Raw genomic sequence first — 24,867 nt, 5'->3', positions numbered from 1 at the left:
AAACACAAATAAAGGAAACAGACTTATCTGAGGAATCAGGAGAAGCAGCCTCCAACAGTGAACACAATCCAGGAAGAAGTATAAACCGCAAAGTGAGGCAGTATGGGAGGAAATATAAAGGGAGACAATCAGTGCAAATAGGTGACAGCTGTGAGAAGAAAAGGAGATGAGAAAGTGAAACCAAAACAAAGAACATCATACAACAGGTAGAGAAGAACGTCTGCCAGATCTTCTCAGACAGCTGGCGGTGACAGTAGTACGGTACTTACTACTAACTTCGATAGCAGGCAGGAGGCCGGGCAAGCGGGCGGGAGGCGGCAGCGTAATTTACTACGTCACGTGCCTGCGCTGCCTGCTTCATTCATAAAGTGGGCGGAGCAGGCGCGTGACGTAGTGAGTTATGCTCCCGCCCGCTCGCCCGGCCTCCTGCCTGCTATGGAAGTTAGTAGTAAGTACCGTACTACAGCCTGGATTGGAGATGAATTAACATTGCCTATATGATTACTACAGTGAGCGGGGCCCGGTGTAGTAGAATACAGTTACTGCACCGGGCCCCGCTGCCATTACAAAACAAGATGCCGGCCCCCATTCCCTCCTCCCTTCCGCTGATACACACGCTGGCCGCGCTGTGCAGCAGCGCGGCAGTGATGCATCAGTGTAAAATTGCAGCATTTGCCCCATAAGACACAGTGCTATTTCCCCCCCACTTTTGGGGAAAATAAAAAAAATATGGTAATTACATTCTGTAGATTTTTTTATCTTAAGGCCTCATGCACACGACTGTTGTGTGACTTTCAATGGGTCCGTGGAAAAATCGGAAAATGCACCATTTTGCAGCCGCATCCGTGATCCGTGTTTCCTGTGCGTCCAAAAAATATTACATGTCCTATTTTTTTGACGGACAACAGTTCATGGACCAATTTAAGTCAATGGGTCCGTGAAAGAACACGGATGCACACAAGATTGGCATCCGCGTCCGTGATCCGTGGCCGTAGGTTACTTTCATACAGACGGATCGTCTGTTTACTTCGTGAAAACTCATATCCAGCAGTATATTCTAACACAGAGGCGTTCCCATAGTGATAGTGACGCTTCTAGTTAGTATATACTACGAAGTGTGTACATGACTGCCCCCGGCTGCCTGGCAGCACCCGATCTCTTACAGGGGGCTGTGAACTGCACAATTAACCCCTCAGGTGCTGCACCTGAGGGATTAATTGTGCATATCATAGCCCCCTATAAGAGATCAGGGGCTGCCAGGCAGCAGGGGGCAGACCCCCCTCCCTCCCCAGTTTTAATTTCATTGGTGGCCAGTGCGGCCCCCCCTCCCTCTACTGTAATATCATTGGTGGCCAGTGTGCCACCATCGGTAACCATGGCAACCAGGACGCTACTGCAGGCCTGGTTGCCATGGTTACTTAGAAATATTACAATATTAGAAGCATCATACTTACCTGCTGCGCTGTCTGTGACCGGCCGGGAGCTCCTCCTACTAGTAAGTGTCAGATCATTAAGCAATGCGCCGCACAGACCTGTCACTTACCAGTAGGAGGAGCTCCCGGCCGGTCACAGACAGCGCAGCAGGTAAGTATGATGCTTCTAATATTGTAATATTGCTAAGTAACCATGGCAACCAGGCCTGCAGTAGCGTCCTGGTTGCCATGGTTACCGATCGGAGCCCCAGCGATTAAACTGGGACTCCGATCGGAACTCTCCGCTGCCACCAATGATCGGAAGGAGGGGGGGGAGAGGGGAGGCCGCACACTGGCCACCAATGATATTACAATAGAGGGAGGGGGGGGCCGGGGGAGGCCACACACTGGCCACCAATGATAATACAATAGAAGGAGGGAGGGGGGGCGGGGGGGGGGGCCCCACACTGGCCACCAATGATAATACAATAAAGGGAGGGAGGGGGGCCGGGGGAGGCCGCACACTGGCCACCAATGATATTACAATAGAGGGAGGGAGGGGGGGCCGGGGGAATCCACACACTGGCCACCAATGATAATACAATAGATGGAAGGAGGGGGGGCAGCACACTGGCCCCCTATGATAATACAATAGAGGGAGGGTGGGCCGGGGCTGGGGGCCGCATACTGGCCACCAATGATATTCAAACTGGGGAGGGAGGGGGGTCTGCCCCCTGCTGCCTGGCAGCCCCTGATCTCTTACAGGGGGCTATGATATGCACAATTAACCCCTCAGGTGCAGCACCTGAGGGGTTAATTGTGCGGATCACAGCCCCCTGTAAGAGTTCGGTTGCTGCCAGGCAGCAGGGGGCAGTCATGTACACAGTTCATAGTATATTCTAACTAGAAGCGTCCCCATCACTATGGGAACGCCTCTGTGTTAGAATATACTGTCGGATATGAGTTTCACGATCTAACTCATATCCGACAGTATATTCTAACATAGAGGCGTTCCCATGGTGATGGGGACGCTTCAAGTTAAAATATCCCATCGGATTGGAGAAAACTCAGATCCAATGGTATAATAGGGGACTCCTGACTTTACATTGAAAGTCAATGGGGGACGGATCCGTTTGAAATTGCACCATATTGTGTCAACGTCAAACGGATCCGTCCCCATTGACTTGCATTGTAATTCAGGACGGATCCGTTTGGCTCCGCACGGCCAGGTGGACACCAAAACTTTTTTTTCATGTCCATGTATCCTCCAAAAATCAAGGAAGACCCACGGACGAAAAGACGGTCACAGATCACGGACCAACGGAACCCTGTTTTGCGGACCGTGAAAAAATACGGTCGTGTGCATGAGGCCTAATACTGTAATACACCATTGAAACAAGTCCTGTCTTAAATACATGTAAAATAACAATTAACACAAGAAACTAAAAACCAGCTGGGAACAAAAGAAGGTAAGCCCACGAACGTGGGTCACTAGTATTGACTTTTATGCGCACCTTGCGAATATCTTCAGTATTGACCTTTTATGCGAATTTTGTGAATATTTTCACTTTTCAAACATCGGATCCAGTGTGTTTGAAAATTGGGTTGGCCGCACTTAGAAGTGGATAAACGCACCTGTTTGCTGCCAAGCTATACTCTCGTCCACTAGAAAAGTCCTAACTACCATCTTGTTATACCTGTGGACTTTGTGCATTCTTACTGCGGCTCAAACTATCGCTACATGCGCTATTTAGCTATATGAACATTTTGCTATCTACTAAAGTAGGATCCACAACTTATGCACTATTTTTGCATAACAACAAAGTAGGACGTATACCAAAGAAACACCTAGAGTACCTGCATAATTTGTGGACATTAATTAGCGGTTGATTCTATGTTGATGGTATCAGGTGACCATGACATTGCGAGACATTAATTGAATTCATTGTGCATATTGGGAATACTGTATCTTATATTTTTTATATTCATTCATTTATGTGCATTTTTATTGTATTTCATTTTAATCAGTATATACAGCTGTGATAAATTGTGAAGCATATCCCGTGTCGCTCCGTATGTGCTAGTGTGCCAATCTTCTACTGTTACTAGCTTAACGTGAATCAACTTAGATTGTGCACCTTCCATGTGTGTGAGGCTAGTGAGCTATTTCCATCAACCTATTGTAAAATAATATTGGTCTTAATGTTTTTAAAATAAATCTAATATTCGTTCTGTAACACTTATTTTTTTTTTTTTTTTAGGAATATTGGATTCACCCCTTATCTCTCTTATTTTCTGGACCATGGTTTGCTTCTCAGTTATGTCCCTTTTCACAAAGCGTTATGGTCTTCGACCACTTATTGTGGCATTGATCTTGCGTTCCGTGTACTACCTGGGAATCGGTCCAACACTCTACATATTGGGAGCTCTGAATGTAAGGCTTTATGTGATTGTAGATGGCAGGAAATACCATTACCTTTTGTATGTGTATTGCACACAGCATGTAGTTAGGGGCAGATTTATGAAACTGCCTATAAGAAATAGCAACCAATCACAGAGAAACTTTCATTTTTAAAAAGCACTATTAGAAATTAAAGCTGTGCTGTGGTTGCTAAGAGCAACAAAGCCACTCTTAGGCTGGGTTCACATAGGCGGGTTTTCCGCACTGGTGCAATGCGTGAGGTGAACGCATTGCACCCGCACTGAATCCGGACCCATTCACTTCTATGGGGCTGTGCACATGAGCGGTGATTTTCACGCATCACTTGTGCGTTGCGTGGAAATCGCAGCATGCTCTATATTGTGCGTTTTTCATGCAACGTAGTCCCCATAGAAGTGAATGGGGCTGCGTGAAAGCAAGTGCGGATGCGGTGCGATTTTCACACATGGTTGCTAAGATGAAAGTCTATTCACTGTATTATTTTCCCTTATAACATGGTTATAAGGGAAAATAATAGAATTCTTTAATACAGAATGCTTAGTAGGTAATCAATTGAGGGTTAAAAAAATAAAAAATTAAATTAACTCGCCTCCTCCAATTGAACGCGTTGCTGCCGGTCTCCTGTTCTTTCTTCAGGACCTGTGGTGACATCACTGTACTCATCACATGATACATCACATGGTCCATCACCATGTGATGAGCTCACTGATGTCACCACAGGTTCTTTGACAGGTCCTGAAGAAAGAACAGGAGACCAGCAGCAACGCAATCAATTGGAGAAGGTGAGTTTATTTAAAAAAAAAATTATTTAACCCTCAATTGACCACCTATTCTGTATTAAAGAATTCTATTATTTTCCCTTATAACCATGTTATAAGGGGAAATAATTACATCTACACGGCCTTGAACCCAAACCTGAACTTCAGTGAAGAAGTTTGGGTCTGGGTACCACATTCAGTTTTTTATCACGTGCATGCAAAACGCATTGCACCCACGCGATAAAAACTGAACAATGGAAGGAAATCGCAGTCAAAACTGACTAAAATTGCGTACCTACTAGCGCGGGTTTGCCGCAATGCACCCGGGACACATCCTGAGCCAAAACGTGACGCCCGTGTGAACCCAGCCTTACTTTAGGCACTTTTATAAATCTTCACATAGAATCAGAACATATTTTTTCGGTGTTCTGTTCTTTGTTTGTGCTTCAAATGGGATTGTTAGGGCTGTTTCACACGAGCGGATGCCGTGCGTGACATCCGCTCCGTGAAAGAGTGCCAAGACCCGATGCAGACTGCAGAGGCACGGAGCAGTAACATGACTGATAATGCTCCGTGCCTCTCTGTGATCTCTTTACTACGAAATCACAGTGAGATAAAGTTGTCACTGTGATTTCGTAGTAAAGAGATCACAGAGAGGCACGGAGCATTATCAGTCATGTTAATGCTCCGTGCCTCTGCAGTCTGCATCGGGTCTTGACTGTCATTCACGCAGCGGATGTCACGCATGGCATCCGCTCGTGTGAAACAGCCCTTAGACGTCACATTCCTCTAAGCTAGTAAAGTCATTCAAGCAATGTTAGCTAAGTGTGGGTTCACCTACTTATTGTATCCAGGATTATTTGAGCCACCAAGCTTGGTCGCAAGTTTAAAGTACTCCAATATCAGCTATATATTTTCTGTCGTACTATTCAGGGAAAACAACAACATATCCATCGAAACCCACTGACTGCATGTATAATCTCCATGTGGTTCTTTTTCTTGTCTTATGGGTCATATCATGTTTTTGCCCTATGTTTATATTTGAAAAAAAGGATACAAAAGCGCAGTACACCACACTTTTCCATCCTGTAGAATCCTGCAAAAAAATGTATATGTTTTTACAATGAAACTCTATGATGACAGATGCCACCAATTTTTTCGGACTCGCTTGAAAAGGGGCTGGGTCTTAGAGAGAACAGGGGTGTGACTTCACTTGGATTCTGGCTTAAAATTCTGTCTCAAACTAAGCCAACCAAAAGTTGATATAGAGTTAGAAAAAATTGTCTAGCCCTGCACCAGGTTTATAATCAAGCCTGAGCCACTGTGATAAATCTGGTGCAGATCTAGACAGCCTAAGTTTATGCCACTTGTAGGTTAGGAAATCTGCCCCAGTGTTATTGGGAAACTGCCACTGCAGCTTTTGATGCAGTATTGAACCAAAGCCAGAAGTCAAAAAAAAAAAAAGGTAAAATGAAGGTAGAGCTTATACATTATGCTGGATCCATCTTGTGGTTCAGAAGACTGCATCAAAAACTGCAGTGGCATTTTTCAACAAAAAGGTGTGTATGAAACCACTCTTAGGCCTCATGCACACGACCGTTGTGTGCACCCGTGGCCGTTGTGCCGTTTTCCGTTTTTTTTCGCGGACCCATTGACTTTCAATGGGTCCGTGGAAAAATCGGAAAATGCACCGTTTTGCAGCCGCATCCGTGATCCGTGTTTCCTGGCCGTGAAAAAAATATGACCTGTCCTATTTTTTTCACGGCCAACGGTTCACGGACCCATTCAAGTCAATGGGTCCGTGAAAGAACACGGATGCACACAAGATTGGCATCCGTGTCCGTGATCCGTGGCCGTAGGTTAGTTTTTATACAGACGGATCCGAAGATCCGTCTGCATAAAGCTTTTTCAAAGCTGAGTTTTCACTTCGTGAAAACTCAGAACCGACAGTATATTCTAACACAGAAGCGTTCCCATGGTGATGGGGACGCTTCTAGTTAGAATACACTACAAACTGTGTACAAGACTGCCCCCTGCTGCCTGGCAGCACCCGATCTCTTACAGGGGGCCGTGATCAGCACAATTAACCCCTTCAGGTGCGGCACCTGAAAGGGTTAATTGTACTATCATATCCCCCTGTAAGAGATCAGGGCTGCCAGGCAGCAGGGGGCAGACCCCCCCCCCCCCCTCCCCAGTTGGAATATCATTGATGGCCAGTGCGGCCCCCCCCTCCCTCTATTGTAATAATTCGTTGGTGGAACAGTGTGCGCCCCCCCCCCCCTCCCTCCCTCTATTGTAATAATTCGTTGGTGGCACAGTGTGCGCCCCCCATCGGCCCCCCTCCCTCTATAGCATTAACAACATTGGTGGCCAGTGTGCGGCCTCCCATCTCCCCCCCCCCCCCCATCATTGGTGGCAGCGGAGTTCCGATCGGAGTCCCAGTTTAATCGCTGGGGCTCCGATCGGTAACCATGGCAACCAGGACGCTACTACAGTCCTGGTTGCCATGGTTACTTAGCAATAGTACAATAGTAGAAGATTCATACTTACCTGCTGCTGCGATGTTCGTGTCCGGCCGGGAGCTCCACCTACTGGAAAGTGACAGGTCTGTAAGGCGCATTGCTAAATGAACTGTCACTTCCCAGTAGGAGGAGCTCCCGGCCGGACACGAACATCGCAGCTCCCAGGTAAGTATGAATCTTTTACTATTGTACTATTGCTAGTAACCCACTGCCACCAATGATCGAGGGGGGGGGGGGGGAGATGGGAGGCCGCACACTGGCCACCAATGTTGTTAATGCTATAGAGGGAGGGGGGGCCGATGGGGGGCGCACACTGTGCCACCAACGATTTATTACAATAGAGGGAGGAAGGGGGGGGGGGCGCACACTGTGCCACCAACGAATTATTACAATAGAGGGAGGAAGGGGGGGGGCGCACACTGTGCCACCAACGATTTATTACAATAGAGGGAGGAAGGGGGGGGGGTCGCACACTGTGCCACCAACGAATTATTACAATAGAGGGAGGAAGGGGGGGGGCACACTGTGCCACCAACGATTTATTACAATAGAGGGAGGAAGGGGGGGGCGCACACTGTGCCACCAACGATTTATTACAATAGAGGGAGGAAGGGGGGGGCGCACACTGTGCCACCAACGATTTATTACAATAGAGGGAGGAAGGGGGGGGCCGCACTGGCCACCAATGATATTCAAACTGGGGAGGGGGGGGGGGGGGGGGTCTGCCCCCTACTGCCTGGCAGCCCTGATCTCTTACAGGGGGATATGATAGTACAATTAACCCCTTCAGGTTCGGCACCTGAGGGGTTAATTGTGCTGATCACGGCCCCCTGTAAGAGATCGGGTGCTGCCAGGCAGCAGGGGGCAATCATGTACACAGTTTGTAGTATATTCTAACTAGAAGCGTCCCCATCACCATGGGAACGCCTCTGTGTTAGAATATACTGTCGGAAATGAGGTTTCACGATCTAACTCATATCCGACAGTATATTCTAACATAGAGGCGTTCCCATGGTGATGGGGACGCTTTAAGTTAAAATATACCATCGGATTGGAGAAAACTCCGATCCGATGGTATAAAAGGGACTCCAGACTTTACATTGAAAGTCAATGGGGACGGATCCGTTTGAAATGGCACCATATTGTGTCAACGTCAAACGGATCCGTCCCCATTGACTTGCATTGTAATTCAGGACGGATCCGTTTGGCTCCGCACGGCCAGGCGGACACCAAAACGACTTTTTTTTCATGTCCGTGGATCCTCCAAAAATCAAGGAAGACCCACGGACGAAAAAACGGTCACGGATCACGGGAAAACGGAACCCCGTTTTGCAGACCGCAAAAAAATACGGTCGTGTGCATAAGGCCTTAGGCCTCCTGCACACGACCGTTGTGTGCACCCGTGGCCGTTGTGCCGTTTTCCGTTTTTTTTCGCGGACCCATTGACTTTTTTAAATGGGTCCGTGGAAAAAACGGAAAATGCACCGTTTTGCAGCCGCATCCGTGATCCGTGTTTCCTGGCCGTGAAAAAAATATGACCTGTCCTATTTTTTTCACGGCCAACGGTTCACGGACCCATTCAAGTCAATGGGTCCGTGAAAGAACACGGATGCACACAAGATTGGCATCCGTGTCCGTGATCCGTGGCCGTAGGTTAGTTTTTATACAGACGGATCCGAAGATCCGTCTGCATAAAGCTTTTTCAAAGCTGAGTTTTCACTTCGTGAAAACTCAGAACCGACAGTATATTCTAACACAGAAGCGTTCCCATGGTGATGGGGACGCTTCTAGTTAGAATACACTACAAACTGTGTACAAGACTGCCCCCTGCTGCCTGGCAGCACCCGATCTCTTACAGGGGGCCGTGATCAGCACAATTAACCCCTTCAGGTGCGGCACCTGAAAGGGTTAATTGTACTATCATATCCCCCTGTAAGAGATCAGGGCTGCCAGGCAGCAGGGGGCAGACCCCCCCCTCCCCAGTTTGAATATCATTGATGGCCAGTGCGGCATCCCCCCCCCTCTATTGTAATAATTTGTTGGTGGCACAGTGTGCGCCCCCCATCGCCCCCCCCTCCCTCTATAGCATTAACAACATTGGTGGCCAGTGTGCGGCCTCCCATCTCCCCCCCCCCATCATTGGTGGCAGCGGAGTTCCGATCGGAGTCCCAGTTTAATCGCTGGGGCGCCGATCGGTAACCATGGCAACCAGGACGCTACTACAGTCCTGGTTGCCATGGTTACTTAGCAATAGTACAATAGTAGAAGATTCATACTTACCTGCTGCTGCGATGTTCGTGTCCGGCCGGGAGCTCCACCTACTGGTTAGTGACAGCCTCAGGTCTGTGCGGCGCATTGCTAAATGAACTGTCACTTACCAGTAGGAGGAGCTCCCGGCCGGACACGAACATCGCAGCTCCCAGGTAAGTATGAATCTTTTACTATTGTACTATTGCTAGTAACCCGCTGCCACCAATGATCGGGGGGGGGGGGGAGATGGGAGGCCGCACACTGGCCACCAATGTTGTTAATGCTATAGAGGGAGGGGGGGCCGATGGGGGGCGCACACTGTGCCACCAACGTTTTATTACAATAGAGGGAGGAAGGGGGGGGGGGGCGCACACTGGCCACCAACGAATTATTACAATAGAGGGAGGAAGGGGGGGGGGCGCACACTGTGCCACCAACGATTTATTACAATAGAGGGAGGAAGGGAGGGGGAGGGGGCGGGGGGGGGGGTGCACACTGTGCCACCAACGATTTATTACAATAGAGGGAGGAAGGGGGGGGGGGCCACACTGGCCACCAATGATATTCAAACTGGGGAGGGGGGGGGTCTGCCCCCTGCTGCCTGGCAGCCCTGATCTCTTACAGGGGGATATGATAGTACAATTAACCCCTTCAGGTGCGGCACTTGAGGGGTTAATTGTGCTGATCACGGCCCCCTGTAAGAGATCGGATGCTGCTAGGCAGCAGGGGGCAGTCATGTACACAGTTTGTAGTATATTCTAACTAGAAGCGTCCCCATCACCATGGGAACGCCTCTGTGTTAGAATATACTGTCGGAAATGAGGTTTCACGATCTAACTCATATCCGACAGTATATTCTAACATAGAGGCGTTCCCATGGTGATGGGGACGCTTCAAGTTAAAATATACCATCGGATTGGAGAAAACTCCCATCCTATATTAACTCCTGACTTTACATTGAAAGTCAATGGGGACGGATCCGTTTGAAATGGCACCATATTGTGTCAACGTCAAACGGATCCGTCCCCATTGACTTGCATTGTAATTCAGGACGGATCCGTTTGGCTCCGCACGGCCAGGCGGACACCAAAACGACTTTTTTTTCATGTCCGTGGATCCTCCAAAAATCAAGGAAGACCCACGGACGAAAAAACGGTCACGGATCACGGAAAAAACGGAACCCCGTTTTGCAGACCGCAAAAAAATACGGTCGTGTGCATAAGGCCTTAGGCCTCCTGCACACGACCGTTGTGTGCACCCGTGGCCGTTGTGCCGTTTTCCGTTTTTTTTCGCGGACCCATTGACTTTCAATGGGTCCGTGAAAAAAACGGAAAATGCACCGTTTTGCAGCCGCATCCGTGATCCGTGTTTCCTGGCCGTGAAAAAAATATGACCTGTCCTATTTTTTTCACGGCCAACGGTTCACGGACCCATTCAAGTCAATGGGTCCGTGAAAGAACACGGATGCACACAAGATTGGCATCCGTGTCCGTGATCCGTGGCCGTAGGTTAGTTTTTATACAGACGGATCCGAAGATCCGTCTGCATAAAGCTTTTTCAAAGCTGAGTTTTCACTTCGTGAAAACTCAGAACCGACAGTATATTCTAACACAGAAGCGTTCCCATGGTGATGGGGACGCTTCTAGTTAGAATACACTACAAACTGTGTACAAGACTGCCCCCTGCTGCCTGGCAGCACCCGATCTCTTACAGGGGGCCGTGATCAGCACAATTAACCCCTTCAGGTGCGGCACCTGAAAGGGTTAATTGTACTATCATATCCCCCTGCAAGAGATCAGGGCTGCCAGGCAGCAGGGGGCAGACCTCCCCCCCCCCTCCCCAGTTTGAATATCATTGATGGCCAGTGCGGCATCCCCCCCCCTCTATTGTAATAATTTGTTGGTGGCACAGTGTGCGCCCCCCATCGGCCCCCCCTCCCTCTATAGCATTAACAACATTGGTGGCCAGTGTGCGGCCTCCCATCTCCCCCCCCCCCATCATTGGTGGCAGCGGAGTTCCGATCGGAGTCCCAGTTTAATCGCTGGGGCGCCGATCGGTAACCATGGCAACCAGGACGCTACTACAGTCCTGGTTGCCATGGTTACTTAGCAATAGTACAATAGTAGAAGATTCATACTTACCTGCTGCTGCGATGTTCGTGTCCGGCCGGGAGCTCCACCTACTGGTTAGTGACAGCCTCAGGTCTGTGCGGCGCATTGCTAAATGAACTGTCACTTACCAGTAGGAGGAGCTCCCGGCCGGACACGAACATCGCAGCTCCCAGGTAAGTATGAATCTTTTACTATTGTACTATTGCTAGTAACCCGCTGCCACCAATGATCGGGGGGGGGGAGATGGGAGGCCGCACACTGGCCACCAATGTTGTTAATGCTATAGAGGGAGGGGGGGCCGATGGGGGGCGCACACTGTGCCACCAACGTTTTATTACAATAGAGGGAGGAAGGGGGGGGGGGCGCACACTGGCCACCAACGAATTATTACAATAGAGGGAGGAAGGGGGGGGGGCGCACACTGTGCCACCAACGATTTATTACAATAGAGGGAGGAAGGGGGGGGGGGCGGGGGGGGTGCACACTGTGCCACCAACGATTTATTACAATAGAGGGAGGAAGGGGGGGGGGGGCCACACTGGCCACCAATGATATTCAAACTGGGGAGGGGGGGGTCTGCCCCCTGCTGCCTGGCAGCCCTGATCTCTTACAGGGGGATATGATAGTACAATTAACCCCTTCAGGTGCGGCACTTGAGGGGTTAATTGTGCTGATCACGGCCCCCTGTAAGAGATCGGATGCTGCTAGGCAGCAGGGGGCAGTCATGTACACAGTTTGTAGTATATTCTAACTAGAAGCGTCCCCATCACCATGGGAACGCCTCTGTGTTAGAATATACTGTCGGAAATGAGGTTTCACGATCTAACTCATATCCGACAGTATATTCTAACATAGAGGCGTTCCCATGGTGATGGGGACGCTTCAAGTTAAAATATACCATCGGATTGGAGAAAACTCCCATCCTATATTAACTCCTGACTTTACATTGAAAGTCAATGGGGACGGATCCGTTTGAAATGGCACCATATTGTGTCAACGTCAAACGGATCCGTCCCCATTGACTTGCATTGTAATTCAGGACGGATCCGTTTGGCTCCGCACGGCCAGGCGGACACCAAAACAACTTTTTTTTCATGTCCGTGGATCCTCCAAAAATCAAGGAAGACCCACGGACGAAAAAACGGTCACGGATCACGGAAAAACGGGACCCGTTTTTGCGGACCGCAAAAAAATACGTTCGTGTGCAGGAGGCCTTAGTCTGCTTCGTATGTAGAATAAACTTTGTACATTTTCTATATTCTTTCTACCAAAACATGCCCTATTTGTTCAACTCTCAACGCTTTTTTTCTTCCCCAACAGTTGACAAACAAAATAGTTTTTGTGGTTAGTTTTGTGGGCAATCGAGGAACTTTCATCCGTGGCTATAAGGCAATGATAATGGATATGGAATTTCTTTATCACGTGGCCTACATCCTTACCAGTTTCCTAGGAATCTTTGCTCATGAACTGTTTTACAGCATCTTGGTAAGTAATTGGTGTACCACATGCAAGCTTGGCTATTGAATGCAGTATTTTGACTGACTATAATATTTCTGGGTTTAGAAGTAGCAATAGCCGTGAGTTACGCATCACAACCTTACTGATTAAGGCCTCTTGCACACGACTGTATGGCTTTTTTTTGTATTTGGCGGTCCATTTTTCCGTTCCTTTCCGTTTGTGATCCGTTTTTTGCGGATTGGAAACGGGAGGATACAATAATGTTTAAACAGTAAGTACATAACAAAATTGGGCTGGGCATAAAATTTTCAATAGATGGTTCCGCAAAAACGGAACGGATATCGAAGACATACAGATGTATTCCGTATGCATTCAGTTTTTTCTTTGCGGAGTCATTGACTTGAATGGAGCCACGGAACGTGATTTGCAGGCAATAATAGGACATGTTCTATCTTGGAACAGAAATACGTAAACAGAATGCATACGGAGTACCTTCCTTTGTTTTTGTGGACCCATTCAAGTGAATGGTTCCGCATACAGACCGCAAACGGAGCACAAAAAAACAGAATGGAAACGGAAAAAAACCATTTGTGTGTAAGAGGCCTAAGGGCACTTTATATGGGTTGAGAATTGCACAGATTATCGCTAATGAGCGTTCATAGTAATGCTCGTTAGCGATGATTGGGCAGTGTAAATGTACCGCTGATTACCTGATGAATGAGCAAAACGCTTGTTCATCAGGTAATCTGACCGTTTGTGCGCACTCAAAAATGATAATTTATCAGCAGCAGATTGTGTCGTGTAAACACAATCTCCTGCCGGAAAACAGCGAGTCCTTATGGGGAAGAGCGATGACATTAGCGATCGCTCCTCCCCATAGACTGGGAGCAGCAGATTGTCTGGAAGGAATGCTTTCTTCCTGACAATCTGCTGTAATATCGTCCCATGTAAATGGACCTTTAAGCTAAATCTTTGAGACAATATTGTACAAAGAAATATATTTGTCTCGAGCCAGATGGCATCAGCACCGCTATCATGGAGGTCAGCAAAAAGTCTACACAGCTGCATTATTATGCTAAACATCACTGATTTAACAGACTTTGCACCAATTCTCCTTTTCCCCCTGTAAATTCCTTTTTATTAAAGGGGTTGGCCACTCTTTAAATACTCTCCACTACAGTGTGGCAGGCAGGGAAAAAATGAAGTTCCTAATATACTTCATTAAACACACCTGCCTGCTTCTCTTTCAGTTATAAGCCACTCCCCCTTAGTCCTACTCTACCTTGCAGCTGAGTTCGTCCATGGCTGCTCGCGACATGGAGGAGCTTGAGAGGAAGCTCGTCCATGCGCATATGCAGTCTGCTCCTGTCAGTGGTCAGCTCCCTGCTGCCCGCTCCAACTCCGACAGGAATCAGCTGCTTGTTCCCGCTCTACAAACAGCTGATTCCTGTCAGAAGCTGGCTGTAGTAAAAACCTTCCGAGTCCCAACTGCAGTAGCTAATTTGTCAATCCCCATCCCCCCCTGCACCACACAGCCGACCCGCTAAGCCACGCCCACCGGCTCCGTTAGGCCATGCCCCGTAACCAACATGGAAAGCAGGACATCTAGCCAGGAACTATGATTTTGTGTGTGTATATATATACAGTACAGACCAAAAGTTTGGACACACCTTCTCATTCAAAGAGTTTTCTTTATTTTCATGACTATGAAGGCATCAAAACTATGAATTAACACATGTGGAATTATATACATAACAAACAAGTGTCAAACAACTGAAAATATGTCATATTCTAGGTTCTTCAAAGTAGCCACCTTTTGCTTTGATTACTGCTTTGCACACTCTTGGCATTCTCTTGATGAGCTTCAAGAGGTAGTCCCCTGAAATGGTCTTCCAACAGTCTTGAAGGAGTTCCCAGAGATGCTTAGCACTTGTTGGCCCTTTTGCCTTCACTCTGCGGTCCAGCTCACCCCAAACCATCTCGATTGGGTTCAGGTCTGGTGACTGTGGAGGCCAGGTCATCTGGCGCAGCACCCCATCACTCTCCTTCATGGTCAAATAGCCCTTACTTTGAAAGTTTTCCCAATTTTTCGGCTGACTGACTGACCTTCATTTCTTAAAGTAATGATGGCCACTCGTTTTTCTTTACTTAGCTGCTTTTTTCTTGCCATAATACAAATTCTAACAGTCTATTCAGTAGGACTATCAGCTGTGTATCCACCTGACTTCTCCTCAACGCAACTGATGGTCCCAACCCCATTTATAAGGCAAGAAATCCCACTTATTAAACCTGACAGGGCACACCTGTGAAGTGAAAACCATTTCAGGGGACTACCTCTTGAAGCTCATCAAGAGAATGCCAATAGTGTGCAAAGCAGTAATCAAAGCAAAAGGTGGCTACTTTGAAGAACCTAGAATATGACATATATTCAGTTGTTACACACTTGTTTGTTATGTATATAATTCCACATGTGTTAATTCATAGTTTTGATTCCTTCAGTGTGAATCTACAATTTTCATAGTCCTGAAAATAAAGAAAACTCTTTGAATGAGAAGGTGTGTCCAAACTTTTGGTCTGTACTGTATATATATATATATATATATATATATATATACACACACATACACCTTTACCTTGGAGTGCTGCCTGCTTTTTGGAATATATATATATATATATATATATATATATATATAGATAGAGATGTGTGTATATATATATATATATATATATATATACATACAAACATCGCGTCCACATGGGTGAATAATCTTTCTATTTTCATCTAATGAGAGTGCTGTTGTTTTGCTATATATATATATATATATATACACACACATTTATTTATACACAAAATATAACACACGTGTTTAATATATTTATATGTGTATATACATTGCGGTCCGCAATGCATGGGCACTGACCGTACGTGTATATATATGTATATATGTGTGTATGTATCTATATGTATGTGTGTGTATGTATTTATGTCTAAGGGTCCATTCACACATCCGTGTGTGTTTTGTGGATCCACGGATCCGCAAAACACGGACAGCGGCAATGTGCGTTCCGCATTTTGCGGACCACACATTGCCGGCACTAAGAGAATATGCCTATTCTTGTCCGCTATTGCGGACAAGAATAGGACATGTTCTATTTTTTTCAGGATCGGAATTGCGGACCCGGAATTGTGGGTCCGCAATTCCGGATCAGGGCCGCACGTCGTGCGGCCCCATAGAAATGTATGGGTCCACAATTCCGTTCTGCAAAATGCGAAATGGAATTGCTGATGTGTGAATGGAGCCTAAGTATGTGTACATATAAAGATATATATATACAGTGGGATGCGAAAGTTTGGGCAACCTTGTTATTCGTCATGATTTTCCTGTATAAATCGTAGGTTGTTACGATAAAAAATGGCAGTTAAATATATCATATAGGAGACACACACAGTGATATTTGAAAAGTGAAATGAAGTTTATTGGATTTACAGAAAGTGTGCTATAATTGTTTAAACAAAATTAGGCAGGTGCATAAATTTGGGCACTGTTGTCATTTTATTGATTCCAAAACCTTTAGAACTAATTATTGGAACTCAAATTGGCTTGGTAAGCTCAGTGACCCCTAACCTACATACACAGGTGAATCCAATTGTGAGAAAGAGTATTTAAGGGGGTCAATTGTAAGTTTCCCTCCTCTTTTAATTTTCTCTGAAGAGTAGCAACATGGGGGTCTCAAAACAAGTCTCAAATGACCTGAAGACAAAGATTGTTCACCATCATGGTTTAGGGGAAGGATACAGCAAGCTGTCTCAGAGATTTCAGCTTCTGTTTTCACAGTTAGGAACATATTGAGGAAATGGAAGACCACAGGCTCAGTTCAAGTTAAGGCTCGAAGTGGCAGACCAAGAAAAATCTCAGATAGACAGAAGCGACGAATGGTGAGAACAGTCAAAGTCAACCCACAGACCAGCACCAAAGACCTACAACATCATCTTGCTGCAGATGGAGTCACTGTGCATCGTTCAACCATTCGGCGCACTTTACACAAGGAGATGCTGTATGCGAGAGTGATGCAGAGGAAGCCTTTTCTCCGCCCACAGCACAAAAAGTGCCGCTTGAGGTGGGCTAAAGCACATTTGGACAAGCCAGCTTCATTTTGGAATAAGGTGCTGTGGACTGATGAAACTAAAATTGAGTTATTTGGCCATAACAAGGGGCGTTATGCATGGAGGAAAAAGAACACAGCATTCCAAGAAAAACACCTGCTACCTACAGTAAAATATGGTGGTGGCTCCATCATGCTGTGGGGCTGTGTGGCCAGTGCAGGGACTGGGAATCTTGTCAAAGTTGAGGGACGCATGGATTCCACTCAGTATCAGCAGATTCTGGAGACCAATGTCCAGGAATCAGTGACAAAGCTGAAGCTGCGCCGGGGCTGGATCTTTCAACAAGACAACGACCCTAAACACTGCTCAAAATCCACTAAGGCATTTATGCAGAGGAACAAGTACAATGTTCTGGAATGGCCATCTCAGTCCCAGACCTGAATATAATTGAAAATCTGTGGTGTGACTTAAAGAGAGCTGTCCATGCTCGGAAGCCATCAAACCTGAATGAACTAAAGATGTTTTGTAAAGAGGAATGGTCCAAAATACCTTCAACCAGAATCCAGACTCTCATTGGAACCTACAGGAAGCATTTAGAGGCTGTAATTTCTGCAAAAGGAGGATCTACTAAATATTGATTTCATTTCTTTTTTGTGGTGCCCAAATTTATGCACCTGCCTAATTTTGTTTAAACAATTATAGCACACTTTCTGTAAATCCAATAAACTTCATTTCACTTCTCAAATATCACTGTGTGTGTCTCCTATATGATATATTTAACTGACATTTTTTATCGTAACAACCAACGATTTATACAGGAAAATCATGACGATTAACAAGGTTGCCCAAACTTTCGCATCCCACTGTATGTATATATATATGACTATACATACACATATGTATATATACATATTTATATACATATATTTACACACGTGTGTGTGTGTGTGTACATTGCAATGCATGGGCGCCGACAGTGTGTCCACTGTCTGCAGACATGAACCCATTCATTTAAATGGGGTCTGCAATCTGCATCCGACAGTACTTTTTCGCAGTGCGGAGGCATAGACAGAAAACCCATGGATGCACTCCATAGGTTTCCGATCTGCGCTTCCATTCCACACCACACCGTATCTTTCGGATTTCAGACCCATCACTTGATACGGTGCGCACACGGCTGGTGCCTGTATATTGCAGACCCCCTGTTTGCTGGCCACAATACAGGCACAGGCAGGCTACGGTCATGTGCATGAGGCCTAAAGCCATACCTCCTTCCAGTATCCGGTAGGACAGTCCCGGATTTCAATGGCAGTCCTGGTACGGGGGAGGTTTGTCGAAAATGGATCAGTTTTGCCCTAATGCATTCTGAATGGAAAAGGATCCACTCAGAATGCATCAGTTTGCCTCCGTACAGTCACCATTCCTCTTTGGAGACGGACACCAAAACGCTGTCCGCCTAATGAAACTGAGCCAAACGGATCCGTCCTGGCACACAATGTAAGTCAAGGGGAACAGATCAGTTTTCTCTGGCACAATAGAAAATGGATCCGTCCCCCATTCACTTTCAATGGTGTTCAAGATGGATCCGTTATGGTTATAGAAGACCTAATACAAATGGATCCGTTTATGACGGATGCATGCGGTTATATTATGGTAACAGAACCGTTTTTGCAGATCCATGACTGATCCGCAAAAAACACAAGTGTGAAAGTAGCCTTGGGCACGTAGTGTCCCTCTTCCATCTATTCTAAAGTTGGGAGGTATGCTAAAGCACTGATGAAATGACACCTAATATTCTGTTGTCACTATGGTATCACAAGTAGGCAGAGATGTCATGTGACTGCTCCCCTGGAGACGCTTTGCTGTGATGCATGCTGGGATTTTTACTTTAACTTTGCTGCTGCTCCGCCCACACAGCCTCTCATTAATGGGAGCATGCTATGCCGAATGCAGTAGAAAAATGATATACACTGCTCAAAAAAATAAAGGGAACACAAAAATAACACATCCTAGATCTGAATTAATTAAATATTCTTCTGAAATACTTTGTTCTTTACATAGTTGAATGTGCTGACAACAAAATCACACAAAAATTAAAAAATGGAAATCAAATTTTTCAACCCATGGAGGTCTGGATTTGGAGTCACACTCAAAATTAAAGTGGAAAAACACACTACAGGCTTATCCAACTTTGATGTAATGTCCTTAAAACAAGTCAAAATGAGGCTCAGTAGTGTGTGTGGCCTCCACGTGCCTGTATGACCTCCCTACAACGCTTGTGCATGCTCCTGATGAGGTGGCAGACGGTCTCCTGAGGGATCTCCTCCCAGACCTGGACTAAAGCATCTGCCAACTCCTGGACAGTCTGTGGTGCAACGTGACGTTGGTGGATAGAGCGAGACATGATGTGCCAGATGTGCTCAATTGGATTCAGGTCTGGGGAACGGGCGGGCCAGTCCATAGCATCAATGCCTTCGTCTTGCAGGAACTGCTGACACACTCCAGCCACATGAGGTCTAGCATTGTCTTGCATTAGGAGGAACCCAGGGCCAACCTCACCAGCATATGGTCTCACAAGGGGTCTGAGGATCTCATCTCGGTACCTAATGGCAGTAAGGCTACCTCTGGCGAGCACATGGAGGGCTGTGCGGCCCTCCAAAGAAATGCCACCCCACACCATTACTGACCCAATGCCAAACCGGTCATGCTGGAGGATGTTGCAGGCGTCTCAAGACTCTGTCACGTCTGTCACAAGTGCTCAGTGTGAACCAGCTTTCATCTGTGAAGAGCACAGGGCGCCAGTGGCGAATTTGCCAATCTTGGTGTTCTCTGGCAAATGCCAAACGTCCTGCACGGTGTTGGGCTGTAAGCACAACCCCCACCTGTGGACGTCGGGCCCTCATGGTGTCTGTTTCTGACCGTTTGAGCAGACACATGCACATTTGTGGCCTGCTGGAGGTCATTTTGCAGGGCTCTGGCAGTGCTCCTCCTGTTCCTCCTTGCACAAAGGCGGAGGTAGCGGTCCTGCTGCTGGGTTGTTGCCCTCCTACGGCCTCCTCCACGTCTCCTGATGTACTGGCCTGTCTCCTGGTAGCGCCTCCATGCTCTGGACACTACGCTGACAGACACAGCAAACCTTCTTGCCACAGCTCGCATTAATGTGCCATCCTGGATAAGCTGCACTACCTGAGCCACTTGTGTGGGTTGTAGACTCCGTCTCATGCTACCACTAGAGTGAAAGCACCGGCAGCATTCAAAAGTGACCAAAATATCAGCCAGGAAGCATAGGAACTGAGAAGTGGTCTGTGGTCACCACCTGCAGAACCACTCCTTTATTGGGGGTGTCTTGCTAATTGCCTATAATTTCCACCTGTTGTCTATCCCATTTGCACAACAGCATGTGAAATTGATTGTCACTCAGTGTTGCTTCTTAAGTGGACAGTTTGATTTCACAGAAGTGTGATTGACTTGGAGTCACATTGTGTTGTTTAAGTGTTCCCTTTATTTTTTTGAGCAGTGTATATACAGTATATCTGTCATGATACAAATTCCTCTTGGCTTTAGTTATTGTCTGGGGCACTTTATTGTTTTTTATACTTATGGTGGCCAACCCCTTTAAGCAGTCCAAGTCTGTTGTTCGAAAACCTGGTGCTATAGTTTTAGGAATGTCATAAAGTAGCTACAAGAAACAAAGTCATTAAAAGAAAGCTGCAAATAGATGCTGAACTGAAAAACACATTAAAGCCAATCCTATTTACAGTTCCATTCATGGAATGGAGAATGTTAATATTTGGTTTTGGTTGATTTTTAATTTGTTGATTTTTTAATTTCATCCTCTTTTCCTTCAACTTAAGCTTTTTGACCTGATATATCGTGAAGAAACACTATTTAATGTAATTAAGAGTGTAACACGAAACGGCCGATCAATTCTCCTGACTGCCCTACTTGCACTGATCCTGGTCTACCTCTTCTCCATTGTGGGCTTCCTCTTCTTGAAAGATGACTTCATTATGGAAGTGGATCGGCTTCCCCAGGGTGAGTTGTAGAGGAATAGTCTTTCTGCAGTACAGGTGGAAAGCCATGGTATCTGATTGCATTATAACATTGATTTTATGCTAGTTAATCAAAAAATTTTATTTAGGAAAGTTTTTTTTTTACACATTATAACCGACTGCATAATAAGCTGTAATACTGTGAAAGTAATTTGAATGAGTTTGTTTCTCCACAGCCCCTCGGACTATGACTCAGTCAGTGGGACCAAACTCCTTTGCAGAATATTGTGGAACGGACCAAACTGACTGCACTTCTGAGGTTACAGTACTTGATAATCCTGAAGGTGAATATCCTGGTGATATGGTGAAAAATTACTGCTATAAACTGGTTATGGCACTCTGTCTTAGTCTGACAATCATAAATACTTTACGCTTTCAATATACCTCTGTATCTTTCTATTCAGCTCATCAAGAATTTTCCCTAGGCACATTGGAAACTATTTTTTTTTAAAACAGTGTTTGCATACTCCTAAGGGGTCATGCACACGACCGTTGGTGCTTTTGCGGTCCACAAATCAGGGATTTACAAAATACAGATACCAGCCATGTGCATTCAACATTGGCCATAGATCTTACAGGGAAATTTCCCAGTGGGAAATCCCAGTACAGCTTATGGTAGTATTACTTTGAAAGGCCTTAAAAGTGTAACTGCAGTTTAATTTTTATTTTATTTTTTGCTAATGTGTAGGGACAGTGACAGGAAATATTTAGTAATATACTTTATTTAGGGAAAACATTTATTTGTGGTAGAAAACTTGGTCTGATATGTCCCTCTTTCAAAAAAGCATTTCTAAGGAACATCCGTCTTCTATCAGCATAGTACTGTGCTGACTAGAGAGACGGGCTGTGCTAGGAGCTGCGGGCCTCTGCCTGCCCTGCTCCCTCACATCCTGGTGGGGATAGGAGCGTGGTATATTTAAATTAAATATACATTTCCCATTTTACAGTATGTTTATGCTCACTGACCAGCGCTGTCAGTGAGCTTTCCCCCTGCACTCCCGGCATGCTGACTAATGAACCAGCCGCCAGGAGCGATGCCTGTGTGAATAGTAAGCGCTCACTACAGGGAGGCAAGGGGAAGCTGTTATGAAAGGGACAGTTATGAAGGAGTGCTGCCAACGGACATTTCAGACCAAGTTTTCTACCACAAATAAACGTTTTCCCTAAATAAAGTATATTACAAAAATGTTCACTGTCCCTACACATTAGCAAAAAAAAAAATTAAACGGCAGTTACACTTTAAAGGAACATTTAATTTACCAGAAAACACACCTGCACTTCCTTCCTTAAGCTCCTATTTTCCTTTTATTTTGTGTCATTTTACTATTAAATCTGAGAAATATGTAAAGAAAACTTCTCTGAGTCCCAGGAGCTCAGTTATGTCCTTTCTTCTGCTTCTTACTGTAAGACAACTGGCTGGAGCAAGAGCTCCCCGTCCCCACCCTGTCTGCAGTAGACCCAAAAGATTTTTAAGCCCCCTTTGCTAAGCCCTAGTCCCTGTGTCGCCAGCCAAAGATGCGATAGATCAACGGGAGTTTACCGTAACTCTTGTTGTTATTTGCGGGATTGCTAAAAGACTGTTTGCGTCAGTACCATGCAGAACATACTGCAGACTGAAAAACAATGAGGACCACTATAATTCGTGTTTACTTTCATTTGTGGTCATGGCTACGGCCAAGAGATATCCGAAGAACCCTAGGGAGAGAAACAACGGGAACAACCTAACCCAGCTAGGCGTGTCTTAGCTAACCTGACTAAATGGCTTGTTGTGTGCCCTAAGCCATGATCGTGGGTAGGTCTATAAGTGGGCATACCCTGTGGGAATGAGAAGATAAGGGAGGGAGGGTGGGGCACCTGAGAACACACGCCTGTGAGTGAAGCTGTGGCTCGTATATGAAGAGCCTCCGCCCCTCCCACAAATGCAGGCTGACTAATCAGCCTTACCAACTTGTGGTCATGGCTACGGCCAAGAGATATCTGAAGAACCCTAGGGAGAGAAACAACGGGAACAACCTAACCCAGCTAGGCGTGTCTTAGCTAACCTGACTAAATGGCTTGTTGTGTGCCCTAAGCCATGATCGTGGGTAGGCCTATAAGTGGGCATACCCTGTGGGAATGAGAAGATAAGGGAGGGAGGGTGGGGCACCTGAGAACACACACCTGTGAGTGAGGCTGTGGCTCGTATATGAAGAGCCTCCGCCCCTCCCACAAATGCAGGCTGACTAATCAGCCTTACCAACTTGTGGTCATGGCTACGGCCAAGAGATATCCGAAGAACCCTAGGGAGAGAAACAACGGGAACAACCTAACCCAGCTAGGCGTGTCTTAGCTAACCTGACTAAATGGCTTGTTGTGTGCCCTAAGCCATGATCGTGGGTAGGCCTATAAGTGGGCATACCCTGTGGGAATGAGAAGATAAGGGAGGGAGGGTGGGGCACCTGAGAACACACACCTGTGAGTGAGGCTGTGGCTCGTATATGAAGAGCCTCCGCCCCTCCCACAAATGCAGGCTGACTAATCAGCCTTACCAACTTGTGGTCATGGCTACGGCCAAGAGATATCCGAAGAACCCTAGGGAGAGAAACAACGGGAACAACCTAACCCAGCTAGGCGTGTCTTAGCTAACCTGACTAAATGGCTTGTTGTGTGCCCTAAGCAATGATCGTGGGTAGGCCTATAAGTGGGCATACCCTGTGGGAATGAGAAGATAAGGGAGGGAGGGTGGGGCACCTGAGAACACACACCTGTGAGTGAGGCTGTGGCTCGTATATGAAGAGCCTCCGCCCCTCCCACAAATGCAGGCTGACTAATCAGCCTTACCAACTTGTGGTCATGGCTACGGCCAAGAGATATCCGAAGAACCCTAGGGAGAGAAACAACGGGAACAACCTAACCCAGCTAGGCGTGTCTTAGCTAACCTGACTAAATGGCTTGTTGTGTGCCCTAAGCCATGATCGTGGGTAGGCCTAAAAGTGGGCAAAAACAAACCCAAGTAGGGTAGAAAAGGAACTCTAATGGCATGTGCAAACTAATCCCCAAGCCAACTGCAAGGCGTCAGGGATCTAGAGCGAAAAATTTGGGGTGTATGAGGCAAGGCCAGAAGGAGACCTACAACCCATCTTGTGGATGACAAGGCCAGAGACATGATGCTCAATATTGCGGATACTGCCCAAAAGCGGAATGGGCGACCGGGAATACGTTGTGAAATGGATCATGAAAACCAACTGAACCTTGTAAAGTTTTGGTTCTAGGGAGTACTGGCAATGTCCTAGCCTCAGGAGATCGTTGGACCGCAACCTAACTGCCTAGACTATGCCGGAATCAGGGCCAACAAGAACTATGTAGATAGGAAGAGAATCCTTGAATAGTTCCCCAGACAACAGCTATCTGCTAGCCGTGGTACGCACTTTGTTCTACTGTGTGCCCCTGAGAATTGTTTTAACGCTTGAGACCTACTATCTGAATCTTCTACCGTGAGGAAATGCTGAACCTTGTCCAAAACCCGATTCAACATGGTTGTAGGGAGTCTAAGGTTAGTGCGGCAAGAAGCTACGAAGCCATAATATACAAGATTCTGTCTATGCCCTCCCATGAGTGAGGGATTGCAATTGCAATGAAGCTACCGGTGAAAATGAATTCCTGGTCGTGGTAAAAAGACTTTGCGCGCGGACCTGGTTGACAAGACATGATCGACTACGATCAGAGACTGAAATGCTAGAGGGAATTACCCTACTTGTTCCTCCTCTGGCAAGACCTGAA

At 46.5% G+C, this 24,867-nt stretch overlaps 1 protein-coding gene across 1 annotated transcript in view; it reads left to right on the top strand.

Annotated features, from left to right (window-relative positions):
* ITPR3 (inositol 1,4,5-trisphosphate receptor type 3) overlaps positions 1–24,867 on the top strand; it is a 605,308-nt gene that overhangs the window by 493,476 nt on the left and 86,965 nt on the right. The window contains 4 exon segments of the mRNA XM_040424182.1: positions 3,674–3,846; positions 12,814–12,978; positions 20,911–21,091; positions 21,285–21,392. Of these exon segments, the coding sequence (XP_040280116.1) occupies positions 3,674–3,846; positions 12,814–12,978; positions 20,911–21,091; positions 21,285–21,392 (627 nt within the window).

The sequence above is a fragment of the Bufo bufo genome, chromosome 3 (genome assembly GCF_905171765.1).
Source record: "Bufo bufo chromosome 3, aBufBuf1.1, whole genome shotgun sequence".
Lineage (NCBI taxonomy): Eukaryota > Metazoa > Chordata > Amphibia > Anura > Bufonidae > Bufo > Bufo bufo.
This window is presented reverse-complemented; position numbering and strand designations above follow the sequence as displayed.